General features: G+C 40.1%; 1 protein-coding gene across 5 annotated transcripts in view; it reads left to right on the forward strand.

Annotated features, from left to right (window-relative positions):
* The window catches only part of USP40 (ubiquitin specific peptidase 40), a 76,991-nt gene that overhangs the window by 16,296 nt on the left and 36,581 nt on the right, over window positions 1-24,114 (forward strand). For 3 of the 5 annotated variants that reach the window (XM_028105207.2, XM_028105210.2, XM_028105208.2), the window contains 6 exons: window positions 4,943-5,041; window positions 6,890-6,997; window positions 15,257-15,557; window positions 18,827-18,908; window positions 20,418-20,589; window positions 23,210-23,294. In XM_028105207.2, the coding sequence (XP_027961008.1) occupies window positions 4,943-5,041; window positions 6,890-6,997; window positions 15,257-15,557; window positions 18,827-18,908; window positions 20,418-20,589; window positions 23,210-23,294 (847 nt within the window). Of the gene's footprint in view, window positions 1-4,942; window positions 5,042-6,889; window positions 6,998-15,256; window positions 15,558-18,826; window positions 18,909-20,417; window positions 20,590-23,209; window positions 23,295-24,114 lie in introns of those variants that run through there. The other 2 variants (XM_028105209.2, XM_088021486.1) reach the window with 2 other exon arrangements.

A 24,114-nucleotide genomic window follows, 5' to 3' on the forward strand; every position in this document is an offset into this window, starting at 1 on the left:
GTCCATTGTACTTTGGTATTAAAAAGTATATGGATATTTAAAAAGTCAGACTTTTTATTTGGTATTTACCAGGGAGATGTTCTGTGGGGCTGTGTCTCAACTGTGTATTTTTTGGACTGTTTGTGGCTAGTGTATGAAATGCAGTTACCGTTAGTTTATTGATTTTACAAATCAGCCATCTTGCTAAACCCTCTTACGTTGCAGACATCTTTGGAGAAAGACTGTTTTGTTTCACCCTTTCCAGTCCTTGACCTTCCATTTCGTTCGGCTGAGAACGCCGTACAAGCATCACTCCCAAATGCTTATGCCACATTTGCCAAGACGCTGGTTTGTGGGACACATTCCCATTCAGACCAAGAGAAGGTCTCCTACCCTCATCTGGTCTCATTCGGCCCTCAAGGTTTCTGTGCTTAGTTGGAGCTGATTCCTATCATGCTGCCTGTCTTTGCTGCTTTCTTTAACCCGGTTGCCCATTACCATTTATTGAATAAATGGTTTTCCAGGGTCCTGTAGTAGAGAGTTCGGGTTCTCTAGAGCAGCCTCCCCCACCCCAAACAATTATTTGAGCTTAATTTCACTTTCCCTAAAAAAATGATGTTGAAGGTTTTTCTCAGATGCCGATATAAGCTTGTGAACAGGTCTAATAAATATTTATTATGTGGTTCATTTCTTTTCTTAGCTTTGCCCACCATAGTCTTGGCTTCTTTTTTCCAGGTATGCCTTCATCTGTGTAACCTTTTTTTCCAGTGTTGCCCTGTCTCTTCAGTCTGAGAAAGTGCTCCCGCTTTCCACCCTGGTTCAGCTTCCAGCTCAGGGCGTGCGCCTCCGCTCTCCTCCGCGCCGCTCCAGGTTTTGTTCAGCCACTGTCTGATTTCTGGCACTTTTAGAGGTGCTGAGGTTTAGCGTCAGTCTTTGACCCATCAAATATTTATTTGCAGTTTTATTTTCCATTTTATCGTTGAGGTCACTCACAGAGATAGCCTCGTACAGTGGTGAGGTCACGTGTCTCGAGCGGTGATTCTCTCTCCCGTGTCTTCCTTCTGGGTTGTGCTTCCTTGGACAGCTCTGCGCTTACGTGTGCACTTCCTCAGAATCCCTTCACTCTTTCCTGGCATCGTCGGGCTCTTCTCCTGGGTCTGCTGTGTGACTTGAGAGGGCACACAGGCACTCTGTCGTTTGGTTTTGCTCTCCACACTGCTTCTCTGTTCCTGAAGCTTTGTTACATTAGCAGGGTCTTCCTCCAGGCTTGAAGAACAATCAGAAGATCGCTTTCCATTTGTGCTTTGTATTCCTCCTTGTTCATGCCTTCTGTGAAGCATCCGGTTTGTTAAATTTTTTTCCTTATTGTGTTTTTCCAGAATCACTACTTTTTCATCCAGAGCTCTATGGTATTCAAATAATCAGTAGTGCTTTAAGAATTTCAACTTCAGTACATATACCTGCTGGACCCGGCCTGTCTTTTTATTACCATTATTCTGAGAGATTTCTTGTGCCCAGAGACCTAGGATTCCGTATGTTCTAATCACAGCCTGGTCTTGTTCTTTCTTCTTAGAGTTTGGCAATTCTTTTTCCCTTTCAAGAAGCTGTTCCCTGCATGCATGGAGTTCTTTAGTGGGTACTGTATGCAAAGAAAACTTAACATGACCAGTCAGACATAATTTTCCCTGGTTTTAAGGCAACATTTCAGGGGCTCCTGGCTGGCTCAGTCGGTAGAATGTGCAACTCTTGATCTCAGGGTGGTAAGTTTGAGCCCCGTTTTGGGGGTAGAATTTATTTTAAAAAACAATAAAAATAATAAAGGCAACATTTCTGTCTCTCTTTGTCTAGAAGATGATCCCTTTCTTCTAGTATGGAGGCCATTAACTATTCAAAATGTGACTCTAGATCTGGCTGTGAAAAGGAGCCTGATCTTTGCTTTCTGCTTCTTTAGTGACCTTTTGCTTCATCGATGGTTGAGTGACATTATCTTGCACATTTGAGGAAGTGGGTCAGAGAAGGCTTCACAACAGCTCCCGGTAGGCAGCCCGGAACTAGTTTCTACTGTCCCAGCAAGGCCAGGGTTGGACACTGGCAAAGTGGAGGAGGGCTGGGCCTCGCCTGTTTGTCACCTGTACCAGCATGTCAAATAGGGGGCAGTGCTGGCCTACCTCTCCCCTTCTACCATTTTTAAATCTCTTTTTCCTTAATCACGTCTTAAACATACTAAATGTGCTATTTTATTGGTCTGATAATTGCAGTATCTGAAGACTTTGTAGGTCTGATTTGGATATCTGCTGATTCTTTTTTTTAAGATTTTATTTATTCCTCTGAGACACAAAGATACAGAGAGAGCGAGAGAGAGCATGAGCAGGGAGAGAGGCAGAGGGAGAGGGAGAAGCAGGCTCTCCCTGCTGAGCCAGGAGCCCGATGTGGGGCTTGATCCCAGGACCCCGGGATCGTGACCTGAGCCGAAGGCAGACGCTTAACCATCTGAGCCACCCAGGCGCCCCTGGATATCTGCTGATTCTACTTCCTTATGATCTGGTTATTTTAGACTGTAGCCTTGTTTGGTTGGTTTTTTAAGAATGTGATTTACTGGAGTAATTTGAGGACTGAGTTGAAAGTGCCTTCCTCCGAAAAAAGTGGTTATCTCTATCACATGCCTGGGGTCACTTCCAACCCTAGTTTAAAATCAGATCCTGATTTAATGGTTTTAGAGCCATACAGCTAGTGTAAGTTGGGACCACAAACCCAAATGGGGACCTACTTGTGATTACAAATTATTAGAAATGTTTTTCTACCTTTATCTAATATCGAGGTCAAAGCAAGCGAGTTCCTCATTGTCCTTTATTGTGGGGTGTATTTTGTCTAGGTCATATTTGTACTGAGAAGGTAGGTAGCTCTTTCTTTCTAGCTGCCTGCTGAAATTTATCTTTGTGGTATAATTAAAAAGTATATACTTGGGGCGCTTGGGGTGGCTAAGTCAGTTAAGTGTCTGACTCATGATTTCAGCTCAGGTCATGATGTCATGGGTCATGAGATTGAGCCCTGCGTCAGGCTCTGTGCTCAGTGGGGAGGGAGTCTGCTTGAGATTCTTTCTCTCCATCTCCCTCTGCCCCTCTGAACCCAGCTCATGTGTACTCTTTCAATCTCTCTCTCTCTCTCAAATAAGTAAATCTTTAAAAAAAAAAAAAAAAGAAAGAAAAAAGTATATACTTGGTCTTTATCCCAGGTTCCTGGAATAGAGGTCCATGAAATTGCATGAGTGATAGGCATGTCTTTTGCTGTTCATAATGAACCCCTTTCAACCACACCTGAGTTCATGCTAATGGGATGACTCTTGGTGGGGCCTAGATCTCTTCAGAGTGAGGCCTGGTCACCAGAGGAAACAACCACATGAATAGAGCATTGGTGTTTTTAGCCTCAGCTCCTGATCTGTGGAGGGAAAGAGGAGCTGGTGGTTGAGTTCAGTCAGTCAGTCATGCCTACATGTTGAAACTTCAGTTAAAACTCTGAAGCAAGGTACGCCTGGGTGGCTGTTAGTTAAGTGTCTGCCTTCAGCTCAGGTCATGATCTCAGGATCCTGGGATTAAGCCCCATGTCGGGCACCCTGCTCGGCAGGGAGTCTGCTTCTCAAAACCTCTCCCTGTACCCCTGCTCGTGCGCGAGCTCGCGCTCTCTTTCTCTCTCAAATAAATAAAATCTTAAAAAAAAAAAAAAAAAATTCAAACCGGGAGACTAAGGGAGCTTCTGGATGGTGAACATGCAGGGAGGGTGGCCACCCTGACTCCATGGGGACAGAGGCTCCTGCCCTCAGGGCCCTTCCTGACCTCGCCCTGTGTACCTCTTCATCTGGCTGTTCATTTGTAGCCTTTGTACTAAACTATAGTTCTGTGTATAAGGTACTGAGCTCTGTGAGCCATTCCAGGAAATTATCAAACCTGAAGTGGGGATTGTAGGAACCGTAGAACTTGTAATCAGCCAGGCAGAAGTGCAGGTGGCCCGGGACCCCGTTTGTGGCTGTTGTCTGATGTGGGGGCAGTCTTGTGGGACTGCATGAAGTTGGTATCAAAACTGAACTGAATTGTGACACCCAGATGGTGTCAGAGGGGCGGAGAACTGGTTGTTTGGAAAACCAGTGGTTCAACTCCATACTTTGGGGGGGTCCTTGGACTTTGTCTCCCAGACCTCATCCTGTATGAGCATCAGAGTGGAAGCTGTGTCAGCAAGGTGGGACAGCTGGAGGCCTCAACTCTGGATTTCCTCCCTGGGTTCCCATTTCACTTGTTCTCTGAGGATTTCCCTGATAGTCTCTTGGTAATTCAGTGTGTGTTTTAAAAAAAGTGCCTTTGTTTGTTTTGTTGTGTTTACATCCAGCATTTTTAGTAATCTTTTAGTAGAATAGTTGTATTTAGTCTACCATTTTGTTTTGCTGTCTCTTTATTATTTTTGTCTCTTGTTATTAGGTCTGTTTGATTTATGGTTTTGTGTCAAATGAAAATACTTTTGCAAGATGGCATATATAAAAAAAATCAATGAGTAAAAATACCTTATTTTGACATGTTCCCTAATAACTTCATAGAGTGGGGTGCAAATTTGGATGATCAGGAAATAGAAGCGAGCACTAAGCTGCACTTGCCAGTGACACACAACATGTCAGGATTTGTAGGGTGCAGCTGAAGTGGTGCCTACTGGGAACCTGTCAGGACCTACCATGTGTGTCTTGTGCTGGGAGTTATCTCATGGTCCCGTTCACAGATCATGCCAGAGAGATTAAATGACGTATCTGGGATTAGTCAACCAGAGCTGGAAATCAAAGCCAGGTCTGCAGAATTCCAAAGTATACATAAGTTATAACGATGTTTTTATCGTCATTTCTCCATTTTGAAACTTCCACAACATGAACATTTCTATTTTGTTAATTACCTTTTAAGGGATAAATTTTTATTGTTTTCCTTTCTAGGAGGAGAAAAGCAAACCAGATGTGAATTTAAAAGATCTCCAGAATGAAGAAGAGATTGACGATGATCCACTGATAATTCTGAAAGTGATCTTACTACAGGTAGAGAGAGAGTTTATATTTGTGTGTGTGTTTCAGATAATGTACGCATATGTGTGAGAATTCATTGACAGCTGATATCGGTACTATTTGTAGTCTTATTCCTTTGGGACATTCTCTGTCTATTTTTACAGTTTGTCTATTGGGACACTTTCTGGTTATTAAAAAATTAATGTTGGTGGTAGAAAATTTGAGAGAAAAAAAACTGGGAAATATGTTAAAAGTATAAATAAACCAAGTACCCAATAGTTGATAACACTTTGATGTATATTCTTTGCATTCTGTCTTCTTTGTGTTTATGTACATGTATTGGGATTGGGTTATAGGGTTTTGGGTATTACTGTCCTTTTAAATAGAAGTGGGATTTACCTAAATGTACGTATTGTTCTTGGAATTTGCTGTCTTGCCATGTTATCCTTCTACTCTGTAGTTCCTGAGGTTATGCCCCCTTTTTCATTCCTAATATTGATACACCGATAATGCCTCAAGTATATGACTTTTTAACGTTTCCTTAGCGCTGTGTTGTAAAGGTGGTAAGTTCCTTGCATGTATTTATCCATTCTTGAAAAGGCTTTCTTAACTCTTTACCATGGACCTCGGGTGAGTCCTTTAACCACCTTGGTCTGTGGCCACTGTATCAGTCTGCTGGGGCTGCCATAATAAAGGACCACAGACTGGGGGGACTAAAAACAACAAATTTATTTTCCCCCAGTCATGGAGGCTGGGAGTCCAAGATCAAGGTGCCAACAGGTTTGTTCTCTCCCGAGGCCTCTCCGTGGCTGGCAGATGGCCACCTCCTCGCTGTGTGCTCACATGGTCTTTCCTCTGTACCTATGCATCTCGAGGATCTCTGTGTGTCTTTTCTTCTTCCTATAAGGACTCCAGTCAGGTTAGACTAGGACCCATCCTAATGACCTCATTTTTAGCATCAACACTTCTTTAAAGGCCCTATCCAAATAAAGTCAAAGTTGAAATCTTGAGGTTAAGGAGTCAACATATGAATTGGCAGGGGGGTGGGGGATGGACACATTTCAGCCCAAAATAGTCGCTTCTTACTCCCTTTTAGAACTTGTTTATATTTGGAAACATTCAGAAGAGATACTGATAATCCACTTTTGCACTTAAATATTTCTTTTTTTTTTTTTTAAAGGTTTTATTTATTTATTTGACAGCGAGAGAAGGAACACAAGCAGGGGGAGCGGGAGAGGGAGAAGCAGGCTTCCCGCGGAGTGGGGAGCCCGATGCGGGGCTCGATCCCAGGACCCCGGGATCATGATCCGAGCCGAAGGCAGATGCTTAACGACTGAGCCACCCAGGCGCACTTAAATATTTCTTGTAAAAACCCCACAAAATATCAGGAATTTACCCAATCTCAGAATACTCTTTGGATACTCTTTAAACGTTTAAACTTGGGGCGCCTGGGTGGCTTCGTCGTTGAACGTCCAACTCTTCATGTCAGCTCAGGCCAGGATCTTAGGGTTGTGAGATGGAGCTCCACATCAGGCCCTGCCCTCAGCAGGGAGTCTGCTTGGGCTTCTCTCTCTCCCTCTGCGCCTCCTCCCGTTCATGCGTGCACATGCTCTCTCTCTCTTTCTCTAAAATAAGTCTTTAAAAATAAATAAATAAACGTTTAAACTTTGGTGCAGGAATGCACAATTCAAGTTTTCTACACTGAGGCTTAATCTACTTTTTTAAAAAAACTTTTTATTTTGAAACAGTTATGGTTAATCCACTTACATGTTCGCTGTCTTAGGCCATTTAATTGGATTTAATCCTGTTGGTCCCTTTGAACTCATAAATGTTACAGTTACATCTCATCACATTTTCTTAAATGATTGTTTCTTTCAAAAGGAGGAGAATAATGTAATTCCTGTTGATCAGCTGGGCCAGAAACTCTTGAAAAAGATAGGAACGTCTTGGAACAAGAAGTACAGAAAACAGTATGGACCACTGCGAAAGGTAATACATGACATCCGTACAGGAGGTCCTATGCCAGGAAATTTTATTATGATCCCTTTGCAACGAAAATTTAGGTGAAAATAAAATCAGTATTTTTATTTAATGGTTAAAGTTCAATTAAGTTACTTATTAAGTGTTAAGTTATTAAGTAATTTATCATAGAATCAAGAAGGAGAAAAAGAAGAGGGGAAAGGCTTGTAATACAACAGCAAAAAAACGCCATGAAGTTCATACCCTAAAGCTCATCATTTTCCTTATAGAAATGTCTTAAGGCGTTCCCACAATTTTCCCTTGATCTTTGTTTTACACGTAATCCTGTTAAATTTGGTGATCACGTTTCCTAAGCTGTGAGATTAGGTGCAAAAACTGAACACAGGTCGAACAACTTGACTGAAAACAAACACAGCAAACACAGCAACACTTAGTAAATATTTTTATTTACTTACAGAAGCAAGGAGCTTACACACTTCAGTAAGTATTTAAGTGCATCTTTCAATTAGACCACACTTCAGAAATGAGTGTTGCCTTAATGACTCTGAGTCCGCAGCATAGCTTTTAAGGTTTTCATTTAAAATGATTGGGTCACTGTCTCGGTATCTTAGTCTTAAGCGTGACATTAGCTGTGCAGGTTTTTTAAAAATATAAATACCCTTTATAAGTTTGAGGGAGTTAGCTTTTTTTAATTGTTGACTGATAGTTCATCTTGAATAGAGTTTGGATTTTATCAAATGCTGACTGTTTTTAAAGCCTTTATTCTGTTAATGTGGTGAATTCCATTGACCTTTTTAATGTTGAGCAACTCTTACATTTCTGAGATAAATCCCACTTGGTCATGAAATTTTAATGTATTGCTACATTCATTTGGCCCATATTTAGGATTTTTGTTTCTACATTTACCAGAGATAGGAGTCTTTGGTTTTCTTTTTTCGTAATGTCTGTCAGATTTTAGTGTCAGGGTTGTATAGGACTCAGAAGTCGGGAAACACTCCTTTATATATTCTTGGGAAGAATTCTCTAAGACTGATTTTTTTTTTCTTAAATGTTTGGTGAAGCTACAGAGACCTGAAAATTTTTTTATTTTATTTTAATTCCAGTGTAGTTAACATACAGTGTTCTGTTAGTTTCAGCTGTACAACATAGGGACGCAGCAGTTCCGTATGTTACTCAGTGTTCATCCTGATAAGTCTCCTCCTCTTCATCCCCTTCACCTGTTCCCCTGCCCCCCCACCCACCTCCCCCCTGGTGACCATTAGTTTGTCCTCTCTAGTTAAGAGTCTGTTTCTTGGTTTGTCTTTTTTTTCCTTCATTTGTTTTGTTTCTTAAGTTCCACATATGAGTGAAATCATGGTGTTTGTCTTTAATCTGAGTGGCTTCTCTCTCTTAACCATAATACACAGCAGCTCCATCCATATTGTTGCAAATGGCGAGATTTCATTTTTTTTAATGGCTAAATAATATCCATTGTATGTAAATACCATATCTTGATCCATTCATCTGTTGACGGACGCTTGGGCTGCTTCCATATCTTGGCTATTTGTAAGTAATGCTGCAGTAAACACGGGAGTGCATGTATCCCTTCAAATTAGTGTTTTTGTGTTCTTTGGGTAGATAGAGTAGTGTGATTACTGGATCGTAGGGTAGTTCTGTTTTTAACTTTTTGAGGACCCTCCATACTGTTTTCCGCAGTGGCTGCACCAGTGTGCATTCCCGCCAACAGTGCACCAGGGTGCCTTTTCCTCCACATCCTTGCCAGCACCTCTTGTTTCTTGTGGTTTTTATTTTAGCCATTCTGACAGGTGTGAGGTGATAGCTCATTGTAGTTTTGATTTGCATTTCCCTGGTGATGAGTGATTTTGAGCATCTTTTCATGTCTGTTGGCCATCTGGATGTCTTCTTTAGGGAAATGTCTCTTCAGGTCTTCTGTCCATTTTATAATTGGATTATTTGATTTTTTTTGGTGTTGTATAGTTCTTTGTATATTTTGGATACTAAATCTTTATCGGTTATGTCATTTGTAAATATCTTCTCCTATTCAGTAGGTTGTCTTTTAGTTTTGTTGGTGGTTTCCTTTGCTATGCAGAAGCTTTTTGTTTTGAGGTAGTCCCAGTAGTTTATTTTTGCTTGTTTCCCTTGCCTCAGGAGACCTATCTAGAAGGATGTTGCTACGATCAGTGTCAGAGAAATTACGGTGCTTGTGCTCTCTTCTAGGATTTTTATGATTTCAGGTCTCACAATTAGGTCCTTAATCCATTTTGAGTTTATTTTTGTGTGTGGCATAAGAAAGCGATCCAGTTTCGTATTTACCACAAAGATACAAATGTAGGGATCCGAAGGGGTACATGCACCCCGATGTTTATAGCAGCAATGTCCACAATAGCCAAACTGTGGAAAGAGCCAAGATGTCCATCGACAGATGAATGGATAAAGAAGAGGTGGTATATATACACAATGGAATATTACGCAGCCATCAAAAGGAATGAGATCTTGCCATTTGCAACGACGTGGATGGAACTGGAGGGTGTTATGCTGAGGGAAATAAGTCAATCAGAGAAAGACATGTATCATATGACCTCACTGATATGAGGGCTTCTTAATCTCAGGAAACAAACTGAGGGTTGCTGGAGTGGTGGGGGGTGGGAGGGAGGGGGTGGCTGGGTGATAGACATTGGGGAGGGTATGTGCTATGGTGAGCACTGTGAATTGTGCAAGACTGTTGAATCACAGATCTGTACCTCTGAAACAAATAATGCAATATATGTTAAGAAAAAAAAAAAGATAGCAGGAGGGGAAGAAGGAAGGGGGGGAAATCGGAGGGGGAGATGAACCATGAGAGATGATGGACTCAAAAACAAACTGAGGGTTCTAGAGGGGAGGGGGGTGGGGGGATGGGCTAGCCTGGTGATGGGTATTAAAGAGGGCACGTTCTGCGTGGAGCACTGGGTGTTATGCACAAACAATGAATCATGGAACACTACATCAAAAACTAATGATGTAATGTATGGTGATTAACATAACAATAAAAATTTAAAGAGAAAAAAAAAAGAAAGCGATCCAGTTTCATTCTTTTGTATGTCACTGTCCAGTTTTCCCAGCACTTCTTTGTTGAAGAGACTGTCTTTCTCCCATTGCATATTCTTGCCTCCTTTGTTGAAGATTAGTTGACCATGTAATTGTGGGTTTACTTCTGGGCTTCCTGTTCTGTTGAGACCTGAAATTTTTTTTGGAGTAAGGTTTTTTAATTATAGTTTAAATTTCTTTGATTGTATTGTTATTTAGATTTTCTGTTCTTGCATTATTTTGGAAAATTGTGGTTTTTAAGGAATTTGTTCTTTTAGCTATTAAGGCAGATTTATTGGCGTAAAGTTATTCACAGTATCCCATATTCTCTCTAGTGTCTGCAGTACCTGAAGTTATTTCTTCTTTTTCATTCCTAATATTAGTAATTTGTATTTTTTCACCTTTTTTCCATCAGTCTTGCTTGGGGTTTATCAAGTTTATTACACTTTTTAAAAAACAAACTTTTGCTTCTGTTGATTTTCTCTATTGCTCATCTGTTTTCTTTCTCTGATTTCTGCTCTTGTTTTTAATTATTTCCTTTTTCTTCTGGGATCTAGTTTGATCAACTTTTTTCTAGCTTGGTATTCAGTTGTTTTTAAACCTTCTTTTTAATACAAGCTTTTAAAGCTATAAATTTCCTTCTAAGGACTAATTTAGCTGCAGACAAGTCTGACATGTTTTCATTATCATTCCATTCAAAATATTTTGTAATTTCCCTCATGATTTTTTTTGGAACTGTGTTGCTTAATTTCCAAATACTTGGGGATTTCTTTTTATTTTTTTGTTTTATCTATAAGTTGATTTCTAGTTAATTCCCTTGTACTCTGAGAACATGCTGTCCATGATTTTAGTTCTTTTGAATTTATTGAGACTTGTTTCACACTTCAGAATATGGTCTGTGTTGCTAAAAATTCTGTATTCACCAGAAAAGTTATTTTTTGCAGTTGTTGGGTATATTGTTTTATAAATGCCAACTATGTCAAATTGGTTTATAGCATTTGTGTTTCTTTTTTGTCCTTACTAATTTTTCTCTTTTGCTTTTATCAGTTACTAAGGGAGTAGTTTAAATCTCCAGCTGTAATTGTGAATTTGTCCTTTCCCCCTTTTACCTTGGACAGTTTTATTTCATGTACCCTGAATTTATATTATTAGATGCATACACATTTTGGATTTTTATGGCATCCTGATGTACACTGCCCTTCCTTTATCTCTGCTAGTATTCCTTGCCTTAAAATATACCTTGTCTGGTATTAATGTAACCCTGCAAGCTTTTTTATACAAGTGTGTCTCTTGCAAACAGTATGAAGTTGGTTCTTATTTATTTTGGACAGTTGTGATTTTTAAGTAATTTGTTTTTCTATTTAAAGTAAAATTTGTTGGGGTACCTGGGTGGCTCAGCTGGTTAAGTATCTGCCTTCAGCTCAGGTAATGATCTCAGGGTCCTGGGATCGAGTCCCACGTCAGGCTCCCTGCTCAGCGGGGAGTCTGTTTCTTTGCCCCTCCCCTGGTTTGTGCTTTCTCACTCACTCTCTGTCTAAATAAATAAATAAAATCTTTTTTAAAAAATAAAGTTTGTTAGCATAAAGTTGTTTGAAATATCACCATATTATCCTTATAAAGTCCATAGGAGCAGATGTTATGCTCCCTGTTTCATTTCTGATATTGATCATTTGTGCGTTTTAGCTTCCTTTTTCATCAGTCTTGCCTAGGGGTTTATCACATCTATTAAACTCTTCAAAAAAGCATCTTTGTATTTGTTGATTCTTCTCTGCTTTTCTCTGTTTGTTCATCTGTTCTCTATCAGATGATAGTTTGATAGTTTCTTTTAATTAGAATGTTTAGTCCATTTGGTTTTAATGCAGTAATTAATATGTTGAGTTTGAATTTACCATCGAGGTATTTGTTTTTTATTTGCCTCCTCTGTTTTTTGCTCCTTCATTCTTCCTCACCCTTTAGGTTAATCAAGTGATTTTTAGTCTTTCATCTTTATCTCCTCTGTTGGCTAATATATTGCTGTATTTCTCTAATATTTTCATTCTAGGGATTATACTGTACATAAATCAATATTACCAACTACGGATTAATAGTATACCATTTCCTGAACAGTGTAAGATGCTCGCAGTGGTATAACTGCGTTTCCCCCACTCCCATCCTATCTGCTGTTGCCTTTTATTGTACCATTACATACAAATTCTACTCTATGTTACTTATTTTTATTAATATTATTTTTTTGCTTTAAACACTTAGGCAACTTCTAAAGAAATTAATGGAAAAATAGTGTTTTATATTTATCCATTCTGGTGTTCATTGCTGCTTTTCACACAATCAGCTGTGCATCTAGTATAATTTCAATTTTGATTGAAATCTTTATTTTGCCTTCAGTTTTTTTAAAGGATATTTTTGCTGGATATAAAATTCTAATTTAATAGTTTTTATTTTTTCCTTTCAGCAACTTAAAGATGTCATTCCAATATTTCTTGGCTTCCATTATTTTGGCTCAGAAGGCTAGTGTCACTTGAACATAATGTATCTTTTTCTGTGCCTGCTTTTAAGATTTTTTCTTTTTTTCTCTGTTTTCTAGCAGCTTAACAATAACGTGTCCTAGTGTGGTACTCTTTGTGTTTATTTGCTTTGTATTAAGTTTTTTATATGTATAGCTTGAAGTCTTTCTTCAGTTTTGACCATTATACTTTCAATTTGGTTGTCTGCCCCATTATTTCTTTCTTCTCCTTCTAAGACTACAGTTACATATAAATCAGACCATTCAGGATTTCCTCACAAAGCTTAAATAACTGAGGTTTTCTTCTTTTTCTTATTTTTACCTCTCCTTCGACATGGATAATTTACATTGTTCCATCTTCAAGTTCATTGGTTTTTTTTCTTTGGCTCTATCCAGTCTTCCTTCCATTAAGCCCAACTTAGTGAACTTTTTGTTTAGATATTGTAGTTTCCAGCTTTAGAATTTCCACTTAGCTCTGATTGAGAGTATCCATGTCTCTGCTGAAATTCCCTATCTGAACCCACTCTGTTCATCCTTTCCTATAAATTAATTTTTGAAGATCTAATTGGCTTTATTAAGTCATATAAATTAAATATTTTTAATAGCTATTTACTATCATAATATCTGGATTATTTCTGGGGCTCTTTCTATTAACTTTTATTTCCCTTATGAATTGACTGTGTCCTCTCTTGATTATGAATCACACTGTCCTGTCTGTGTGTCTTTTAATCTTATATTGCCTCCCGGACGTTGTGGATTATATCATTGTTCTTTAAAGAACTTTGCATTATGCTCTAACAGGCTGTTGAATCTCCTTGATCCTATGGAAGCTTCATTTTGGGCTTTGTAGCGTGGGTCTGTTGCAGTGTTGGCCTTAGTCCTAGGGGAAGGCGTGGTCCTTCCTCTTAAGGTTAGAAAACGGTGGCCTGGGGGCAGCATATGGCCTGCTGCCTGTTTTTGTGCAGCCCTGAGCTAAGAACTATCTTTATGTTTTTAAATGGTTATTTTTTTTTTAAGTTGTCATAGGTACTTAACGTAATGTGCTCTAGTTTGCCTCTTAAGCTCACTAAGCCTGAAATAGTTACTATCTGGCCCGTTACAAGCGGCCCGTTACAAGCTTACCAGCCCCCGGCCTAAGGGCATGGCCCTTCTAGGATTTCAACAGAAAGCCTCAGATGTCTGTCTTACGCCTCTGTCTTGTCAGAACTCAGTTCCCTGTTCCTTCTACCCAGAAATCTCTGCTAAAATATCTGTTCAAATCGTGAATCTATCAGCTATTGCTTTCTGTGGGGTTTCTTGCGTCTCGGGCTGTCCATGTACCAGTCAGGAGTCAGTCAGGATTTGAGGGGGATTTGGTGATAGATTCGGAGCTCCTTAATGCATCTCCTTCGCTTTCGCTTTCTGGCCTCTCTGTCTCCTCAGCTCGGTCTGATTCCCGCCCTTGGCTTGAACTCTCCCACCCTGCACCGCTATGAAGGGGGAACCAGGGGCTTCACGTAAAACTCACCTGGTTTGCGTCCCTCTTGAAGAATTGTGTGCCCTCTGCCTCAGCCTGTTTCTGGTTATTCTCCAAACACTTGTTTTCATTATTTTGTCTAGAGTTTATGATTTCTTATCAGAAAAGTTAGTCCAGTAAAAGTTCTCTGCCATTACTGGGACCAGACTGCTGAGGTTTGAGGCTGAAAAGAATGAATCCTCACTTCTCAAACAAAGGAAAAAAATGGCTACTCTCTGATTATCGTTATTTGGTTGTACCTAAGCAGTTAGCTGCAGCAGTGTTCTACCATCTTTTATACACAGTATTAACAATATTGTCTTTGGGTCATAGACCTGTTTCCTTCTGTTTGTGATAAAACAGTACTTTGATTAGAGCATTGGCACTGCTGCACATTATTTCCATCCAAGTGGAAAATGAGAAAGTCACCTTTCCATATTGATTGATGGGCTAAGCAGATGTTGCATATGCCTCCCAAGTGATTTTCTGTATAAAGTAAGTTCGTGCTGAGAGAAGAGGCGATGCAAGGCCACACAGCAATCAGGGAGTGAGAGGAGAAGAGTAGAGATGGAAAGGGGGGGTGGGCAGTAGGGAAAATGCTTTTTTCTTCTTACTCCTTCAGCTAGAACTTGAGAAATAGTCTTTGGGATTAAGACATAAGCTTTCTGTGCTTCGATTTCCTGAGCTAACCTGTCAGTTCCCTGGACAGACAACATTCGGTTTAGTTAATGTTACGTGAAAATGTAGGCTTATAATTATGACTTTATTCCATCAGAGTTTGTATGAGTTGCTAGTTTTAAAATTCTCTCCTGTAGTGCTTTACTGTGTGAGTGATTGCCTTTGTTTGTGCTTTGTTTGTTTAGATTGCTCTAAACATCTCAGAAGGGTTTGTTCTACCTAATCTGTTTTAGTAAAGTTCTTTTTAAAAATGGTGTTACTGAGGTAGAAATAACATATTTTTTAGATTGCAGCATGGCAGCTTTGTCCCTTGATGTGACTGTTAGACTGTTTAACAGAGAGCTCTCTGATTTTTATTTAATATTCTACCATGACTCAAATGGATTTTTTTTTCCTCCTAGCTGGCTAGGGCAAAAATAAAGGTGAAGTTCAAATATCTAGTCACAGAAAGGAAGATGTAGATTTTTTATTGTGTCCAATTAAAAACAATTTTTTATTAACCTAGTATTTGTTTTTTGTCTCTGTATAGTTCTTACAGCTTCATTCCCAGGTATTTCTACTCAGTTCAGATGAAAGTACAGTTAGTCTATTGAAGAACGGTTCTCTCCGGGCTGAGTCTGATTTCCAAAGGAATGATCAACACGTTTTCAAGACACTTACTTCAGAATCCCCAGGATTAAATGATAGAAACTCCTGTCCCCACTGGTTTGATATAAATGATTCCAAAGTCCAACCAATCAAGGAAAAAGATATTGAACGGCAGTTTCAGGGTAAAGAAAGTGCCTACATGTTGTTTTATCGGAAATCCCAGTTGCAGAGACCCCCAGAAGGTATGGAAAGAGAATTATTCCTATTTGTTCAAGTTGGTGATGTTAGAAGATAAATATTGAATGCTATTTGAATTTTTACCCTTGTAAAAGAAAGTGCACTCTTGGAACATTTTTAAATATTTTCAGGCTAACAGTAAGAAATACATTATGCCTGGGTGGCTCGGTCGTTAAGCATCTGCCTTCGGCCCAGGTCATGGTCCCAGGGTCCTGGGATCGAGCCCCACATCGGGCTCCCTGCTCGGCGGGAAGCCTGCTTCTCCCTCTCCCACTCCCCCTGCTTGTGTTCCCTCTCTCGCTGTGTCTCTGTCTGTCAAATAAATAAATAAAATCTTAAAAAAAAAAAAAAAGAAATACATTATGCCAAAAGAAATCCAATAATCTGTCATTTTATATTTTATATATCTATTTTATTTTTTTTCCCCTTCTAATGATATAAGGCCATAGTTAGTGTTTCAGATTTGGTTTTTCTTGGATTGCATAGTGGTTTCTTGTGTGGACCAACCTGCGTACGATTGCCCTGTGCTTAGGCTTGGCTCTGTCATTTGACTATGTGTTTGTCGCCTTTGAGTTGTAAGTGGCCTTGGTCTTGTTTTCATGTGTGCCCTTTTATTGCTCTCTTTTTTTCTTTCTCTCAGGGTAATTAATGTGTTTTATGAGCAGCTGAAGTATCTTCAAAGCATTCTTTGTTAAACCTGCTAAGACAGCTCATACCAGGCAGGCTAAACACTGAGACCCACCATGATAAATTTTTTAATTGAGATCACTAACATGAATCAGTATGTAAGACTTTGGTCACTTCCCAAAGTCTACTCAAAAGTAAAAAATCCTAACCAGGAAAGTTCCTTAGATAGAGGCCTATCTGTAGTTACAAATGAGGACACTGTTCTTAGAAAATGAGAATAGTAATCATTTTTATAAAGAATAAGAAAAAGAAGTTACTAATTTGCATGTGAGTCAAAGGAAATTAACTTTATGGCTCTAAAACAATTACATAATTACTTTGTTTAACAAGAAATTCTAGGCTTTATTTTTCTGACAGGAGAAAAATGTAGTCGTGGCTCCGATAAAAATATTCTGAAGCAGAATTCAGAGTTATAGAAATATATATTAACAAAAAGAGAATATGTTCAGATGGGGTATTGTCTTTTTCCCTGCATTGGATTTTAGTACGCGCATGTTTTGACTGTACTGGATGGTAATTTTCCATTTAGCTTAGGAATTGAATAAAGGTCTGGCAGAGATCTTGATGGAGTCTTTGTGGGGATAATGGGACGGAACTTGGCAAAATGACTCTAAAATCCATCTGGAGAGGTAAACGTTCATGAAAACCGAAGAAGGGCCTGCCAGAGGGAATTAACTGCATCAGTAAAACCTCTTAGTAGAGCTTCAGCCGTTCAGACAGTGCTGTGTTCATGCAGAGAGGTGGACACATCACTGGACGGAGGAGAGCCAGCCCAGAAATCCACCCAAGAATTTTTAAGATTTTAGGGGCTCCTGGGGGGCTCAGTCGTTGGGCGTCTGCCTTCGGCTCAGGTCATGATCCCGGGGTCCTGGGATCGAGCCCCGCATCGGGCTCCCTGCTCCGCGGGAAGCCTGCTTCTCCCTCTCCCACTCCCCCTGCTTGCGTTCCCTCTCTCTCTGTGTCTCTCTCTGTCAAATAAATAAATAAAATCTCAAAAAAAAAAAAAAAAGATTTTAATCCTAGGTAAGGTGATTTTTCAGATAAACGGGAGGAGAGTGAATTACTCAAGAAATAGAGCGGGGAAGTTGGTTAGCAGCCAGTCACTTGAATTAGCAGTCAGTGTAGTCAGGTGACTATAATCATCACTTGAATGAAGTTTGAGTTCCTTTAATGTTTACGTTAAAAAGGAACCTTAAAATGTATAAAATATATATTTCTGATAAAAAAGTAGAGAAGACTTCTCTGGGCTTAAAAGCAAAGAAAGAAAAATTAAGGAAAAGTGTTACAAACCTTAAACAATATAAAAGGCAAATGACAAGCCTAGTGGGAAACAGCTAAATATATGACAAGTTTATTTCCCATCTGCAGAGTGCTTTTACAGATATTCCATTGTGCTTAGTAGAAAGTTGGGAAAAGGATATAAATAAGCAATGTACAAAAGAAGAAATAGGAACAACCAATAAACTGGAAAAAAAAAAGAATCGGGCGCCTGGGTGGCTCAGTCTGAGTAAGTGTATGCATTTGGCTTAGGTCACGATCCCAGGGTTCTGGGATCAAGCCCTGAGGCAGGCTCCCTGCTCGGTGGGGAGTCTGCTGTCCCTCCTTCTCTGCCCCCTCCCCCTGTTTGTGCTCTCTCTCTCTCTCTCAAAAAAAAAACAAAAAAAAAAACCTAAAACGTAATCAAAAAATAGTAATTGAAACAGCAATGAGATATGCCACTTTTTTCCTACCAAGTTAAATGTTTTTGTTAATCTTGTTCTTGACAGTTGGCACTTCCTCTACAGCTTGTAGGTATATAAAGTCCTATAACTAGTTTGGTTATATGTATTTAAAAACCTTAAACCAGTAATTCTACTTCTGCAAATCTGTCTTGAAATAATCAGAGCTGTGTGTAAAGATTCATGTTCAAAGATGTTCGTTACTCCCATTATTTTATAATACTGACTAGAAATCACCCAAATACCTACCAGAAAAAGATTGGTTAGATTAATTATGCTATTTATAGAATGAACTACTATGCAATCATTTAAAACTTTGGAGAAATACAAATATGAAGTGAAAAAGCACATTACAGATTTATTAAATACAATCCCAGTCGCTTTAAATAAGTGTGTGCACAGGTGTGCGTGTGTGCATGCGCACGCATGTGTGTGGGTACGTGTGCACACACAGACACATTGTGTAGGTATAGAAGAAAGACCAGAAGTACATATAACAAATTTTAGCAGTATCTCTTGGGAACGGGATTATAGGTAATAGCTATAAAAATATCTGTTATATTCTAGAATTTTTATGGTGGCAATTACTACATTTGTTATCAGGAAGAAAATAGTGGGTGTTCTTTTTAAAAAGTATATTTAAAGAGAATTGAAGAAATGGAATTCTTCTAGCGTGGCATGAGGAACTGTTTATCTTCCATTTGTTCTAATGTTTTCATTTTTCAGATGGGAAAACTGAGACCCACAGGAAGTTAGCATTCACAAAGATAGTTAGTAGAGGCTTCCTAGCTCCCAGCACATACTTTCTAGATTCCCAGCAGCCAGATTCCATTTCGTCAGCCCAAGTTAATGAAGTGTTCTGTTCACAGCTCGAGCTAATCCAAGATACGGGGTTCCACGTCATTTGCTGAATGAAATGGACGCAGCCAACATTGAACTGCAAACAAAAAGGTAATTTTAACTTACTTTTAGAGTTTGAATGGTTTTTTTCTGGAGAACGAGGATCTCATTTAGGTCTTCAGTCTTCAGTCAGGAAAATTAAAAAGGAAAAACAACTTATCAATGCCCGTGTCTATGTAGCTGCTGAATTTTTGTAGGCAGAGTGTCTTACTTTGAAATCATCATTATCTGTGAGAGTGAATGAAACAATGTCACATAAATGGCCACTGCTGAGTAGGGATGAAGCCTCAGAAGCCTGGAGAAATCAGTGAACACCTAGGACGTTAAGTGAATTGTATCCTGGCCCGTGATTCCAGGTGATTCCCGAGGTGCAGAGAGAACCTGGGTGAAAGTCACCCCTCATAAGTTAAGTAGTTGTGGGGACTGGCCCATAGTGATAGAAGACCAGAGGCGGGCAAGAGGAAAGAATGTGGATTCTGCAAACTGCCAGGCTTTGTGTCAGTCCGGGCAGAAACCTGTAATAGGTTATCACAGGCATGGTTTGTGAGGACTTGCTAATCTCATCTTCTCTTTTGAGGTCTCACCTTGGACCCTGAGGAACTGTATCTTTATTTGCTCTCTGCCAGGGTCAGTGGGGCATTGGGTTAGGGAAGTGGATGTTCTCATGGCCTCCTTGCGGACCCACGTGGCTGGTTGATTATGTAGCCAGGATGTGTTCAACATTTTTATCATTGGCTTAAAACTGGGGGAAAAAAGGAGCAGGTAGATTGAATGGCAAACCATTATCAAAGGAAATGAAGACACTAAAAATATAAAAACTAGGATAAAATATCTTAAACAGGCAAAACTGCGTGAGTGGGTGCGGACTAGCAGTGGGTGTTCACAGCCACAACCAAAGGGGTTTCGCCAGCCAGCACTAAGCTTTTTAATGCGGCCATCAGAAAAGCTAGTGCTGCCTCTGACCACATGAATAGAATTGTGTCGGGAGTATCCGAACAGTGGCCATGGCCTCATCCAGCTCTCCTGGGGCCACACTGCCTCGAGCGGAATGTCGGGCAGCGGCTCCTGGACAGCCGAGCGGATTCAGAGACCAGCTGCCAGCTCTGGGCCGCCGCTGAGGATGTTCGAGCTGGGGAGAGTAGCCTGGAGGATCGTGAGGCCCACTTTAAATATTCTACAGGAGAGTTGAGGGGCTCTGGTGGGGGTAAGGAGGAACTAGAAGTTCATGAATCTGGCACTTACAATTACAGGAGGAACGGTTTCTAGCATATTTATAACTATATTCCCATTGTTGGAAGATTTTGAGTTTCGATACTTAGAGAAACGTTGCATGGTGTATATTAAAATTGATTTTCCTTGGAATTCGTGGTGGCAGAGCTGAAATTTAGCTATTCATTGAGAAACTAAAATGAAAATTTTGGAGCATGGAAGAAAAGGACATTAATAATTACTTAGGTAGAACAGAGAATTTATTTATATTGTAAATCAAGTATTTTGGGTTTGGGATGAAACCGTGTTACAAAAACAGAGCATTTATGTATTTTTTATGCCTCTTTAAAGGGCAGAATGGGATTCTACAAACAATAATTTTGAGTTGCATCTCCACCTGGGTCCTCATTATCATTTCTTCAATGGGGCTCTGCACCCAATCATCTCTCAAGCAGAAAGCGTGTGGGATTTAACCTTTGATAAAAGAAAAACTTTAGGAGATCTTCGACAGTCAATATTTCAGGTAATTTAGCCTTGCTTCCTCTTAATTTAGACATTAAGGTCCATCTCAAGCTGGATTCTCCTTTTCAGAAATCCTGTTTAGGATTCAGCTATTTAGTTTTCAAAGCACGTAAGAACACCCTGCGTCCCCCACTCCTGAGGGTGACCCAGATGTTCTCTCCTCACTTGTACTTCTTTTAGAGAGGCTCTTCTGCACAGGCGGGACCCACGCTGTCCTGCCAGCAGGCTTTCGGGGGACAATCAAGCCTGGTACATTGTATTTTGGGGAGAGAAAAAGGATAAGGCTGTTTCTTTTTCGGAAAATAAAAGAAAATTATTTTTTGGAAGCAGTAAAAAGATAAGCATGTTGCTGGAGCACCTGGGTGGCTCAGTTGGTTAAGTGTCTGCCTTCTCAGGTCATGATCCCAGGGTCTTAGGATCAAGCGCCAAGTCTGGCTCCCAGCTCAGTGGGGAGTCTGCTTCTCCCTCTGCCCCTCTGCTCATGCACGACCTCCCTCTCTCTCTCAAATAAATAAAATCTTAAAAGAAAAAGGGGGGGGAGCACCTGGGTGGCTCAGTCGTTAAGCGTCTGCCTTCGGCTTGGGTCATGATCCCAGGGTCCTGGGATCGAGCCCCGCATCGGGCTCCCTGCTCCCCTGGAAGCCTGCTTCTCCCTCTCCCACTCCCCCTGCTTGGGTTCCCTCTCTCGCTGTGTCTCTCTCTGTCAAATAAATGAATAATGTCTTAAAAAAGATAAGCATGTTGCCTAAAAACAAGAACTAAAGAAACAAAAGCAACTAACGTTTCTCCCTTTCCTAAGTATAGGGTAGGATTTATTACTAAAATTGTTCAGGGGAGGAAAATACCTTCTGTTGTGCAGTAAAAACAAGCATTGTTGTAAATCCTTGCATCCAAGTAATCGATCCAAGTGTGTTTTCATGACAACGGTAGTGCTGTTCATTTTACTTATAGAGCCTTCAAATAAATTATGTCCTTTGGTTCTTTAATCTCAGGGTAAGCTAAAGGCAAGCTAATCCCATTTTAAAGGTGAAAAACTTGTAATTTAGAGAGATCTAGTGGCTTGCAGTCAGACTGCAGCCCTGGTCTCCTTACTCTTTCTGTCCTTTTGGTCATACTTCTTCACCTCTCACTACTTCCTGATCAATGAAAAGGAAAATAGAAAATGTAGGCTTTGGGGCGCCGCGCCTGGGTGCCTCAGTCAATTAAGCATCTGACTCTTGAATCAGCTCAGGTCATGATCTCAGGGTTGTGAGATCGAGCCCTGAGTCGGGCTCCGCACTTAACAGGGAGTCGGCTTGAGATTCTCTCTCTCTCCCTCTGCCCCTCCCCCTAGCATGTGCACGTTCACTCGTGCTCTCTCACTCTCTCTCTGAAATAAATAAATCTTAAAAAAAATGTAGCCTTTTATTTTTTGCAGAAATAAATGAATTTTCTGGCAAACTCATCAATCCCCAAAATTATTCCTTTCTTTTTTTCTATTTTTCTCTTGTACAAAGCAAAGCCAGCCAGTTTCTTTGTTAACCTTAGTTGATTTGAATGATATTTCAGTTTTGGATTAGTATCAGGATTTCTAAAATTTCCTAATGTTTCCAAATTTTTGCATTAAAAGTTCATCCCTGAGCCAGTCCCACAGTGTTGGTGTAAGTGGGCGTGGGGAGCTGACCCTGTCTAGGGGGCCTTTCAGATGGAACAGACCTGTTCACTTTCATAGGTTTTAGATTCGCTCCAGTCTGCTTTCTGGTGTTTGAAGTGCACATCTCTGTTATCTTAGAAGTAAGCCCCTGGCAGGAGGCTACAAAACTGGTGCAGTTAACTAATCACTTGTAAAGAGGAAATTTGTTTTTTTTTAAAGATTTTATTTATTTATTTGAGAGAGAGGGAGCGCATGAGCTGGGGCAGGGGCAGAGAGGGAAGCAGGCTCCCCACCGAGCAGGGACCCCCATGTGGGGCTCAATCCCAGGACCCTGAGATCATGACCTGAGCCGAAGGCAGACACAACCAACTGAGCCACCCAGGTGCCCCAGGAAATTTCTTTTTAAGAGAACTACCTTGTGCTACTGTGGAAAGAGACAAAACAGGACTGACTTTATGGGTGATGATATTCTGGTGAGATGACCAGTCCCCAGAGTCTTGGCTCTAGAAATTTAAAAACAAATCCATGGTCCTATAGAAACTGGTAATGCCACTTTTTGAATTTATGATGCAAAACATTCCTTTCAGGTTATTGAGAATTTTGACATGTGCTAGAGAGTCCATGTTGCTTTTCCCTGAATGGTGCTAATTAATTAAACAAATGATTTTTGCTCTTTTGGACAAAGATTTCTGGGCTGGCATGTTGATCAGTTTGCCTTCTAATAAAAGTGGTCTTCCCATAAATTAAGTACAGTTGTTCACCAGCATTCTCCAGTCACTAATGGATGAGCTTGACCGTCTTTGGATTTGGCTAATTTAGCAACGAGTGATGTCTTCTTGCCACACTTTTGGTGTTAGGTGGGATGGGTTTGCTAGCTCCCCGTATCATCTAAACATATGAGAAATAGTTCGGTGGTGTTCTTTTACCTGGAAATGTGATACTTATGTTACTTCTCATTGTTCTCTTTTCTTCCATTAATATTCTGTAGCTGTTAGATTTTTGGGAAGGAGATATGGTTCTTAGTGTGGCAAAGTTTGTACCAGCAGGACTGCATGTTTACCAGATGCTTGATGGTAAGAAAATATTAAAACACTGCGACTCATTTCCTATACTTGTATTTTGTGGGTTCATTTCCAATATTTGTATTTTATGGATTTTCGGCTCTTGGCCAGTCTTTCCCACTAACTACTACTTTCTTACTTAGGCTGTCATCACATGGTCAGTTTTCAAACAAGTAATTTTTCTGATTTCTGTGGTGTGTGAATTTTGCAAACATAGAAATATTTTCTTTCTTTTTTTTTTTTTTTTAATTAAAGCTACCTCTCCACCAAAACAATTTTTTAAAAGGCTGTGAGGACACCTGGGTGGCGCAGTCGATTAAACATCCAACTCTTGGTTTTGGCTCGGGTCATGATCTCGGGATCGTGAAATTGAGCCCCATGTCAGGCTCCAAGCTCAACAAGGAATCTGCTTAAGACTCTCTCTCCCCCTCCCTCTGCCCCTGCCCCTCTTCTCTCTCTCTCTCTCTCTCTCTCTCTCTCTCTCTCTCTCAAACAAATCTTTAAAAAAATTTTTTTTAATTTTTAAAAAAAATTTTTTATTATTGACATATGTATTATTTGTTTCAGGGGTACAGGTCTGTGATTCATCAGTCTTACACAATTCACAGCGCTCACCATAGCACATACCCTCCCCAATGTCTATCACCCAGCCACCCCATCCCTCCCACCCCCCACCACTCCCGCAACCCTCAGTTTGTTTCCTGAGATTAAGAGTCTCTTATGGTTTGTCTCCCTCTCTGGTTTCATCTTGTTTCATTTTTTTCCTCTCTTCCCCTGTGATTCTCTGCCTTGTTTCTCAAATTTCACATATCAGTGAAAGCATATAATTGTC

Source organism: Eumetopias jubatus, unplaced genomic scaffold (genome assembly GCF_037043125.1).
Source record: "Eumetopias jubatus isolate StellerSeaLion01/CBP00866 unplaced genomic scaffold, mEumJub1_p1.0 scaffold_3, whole genome shotgun sequence".
Taxonomy (NCBI): domain Eukaryota; kingdom Metazoa; phylum Chordata; class Mammalia; order Carnivora; family Otariidae; genus Eumetopias; species Eumetopias jubatus.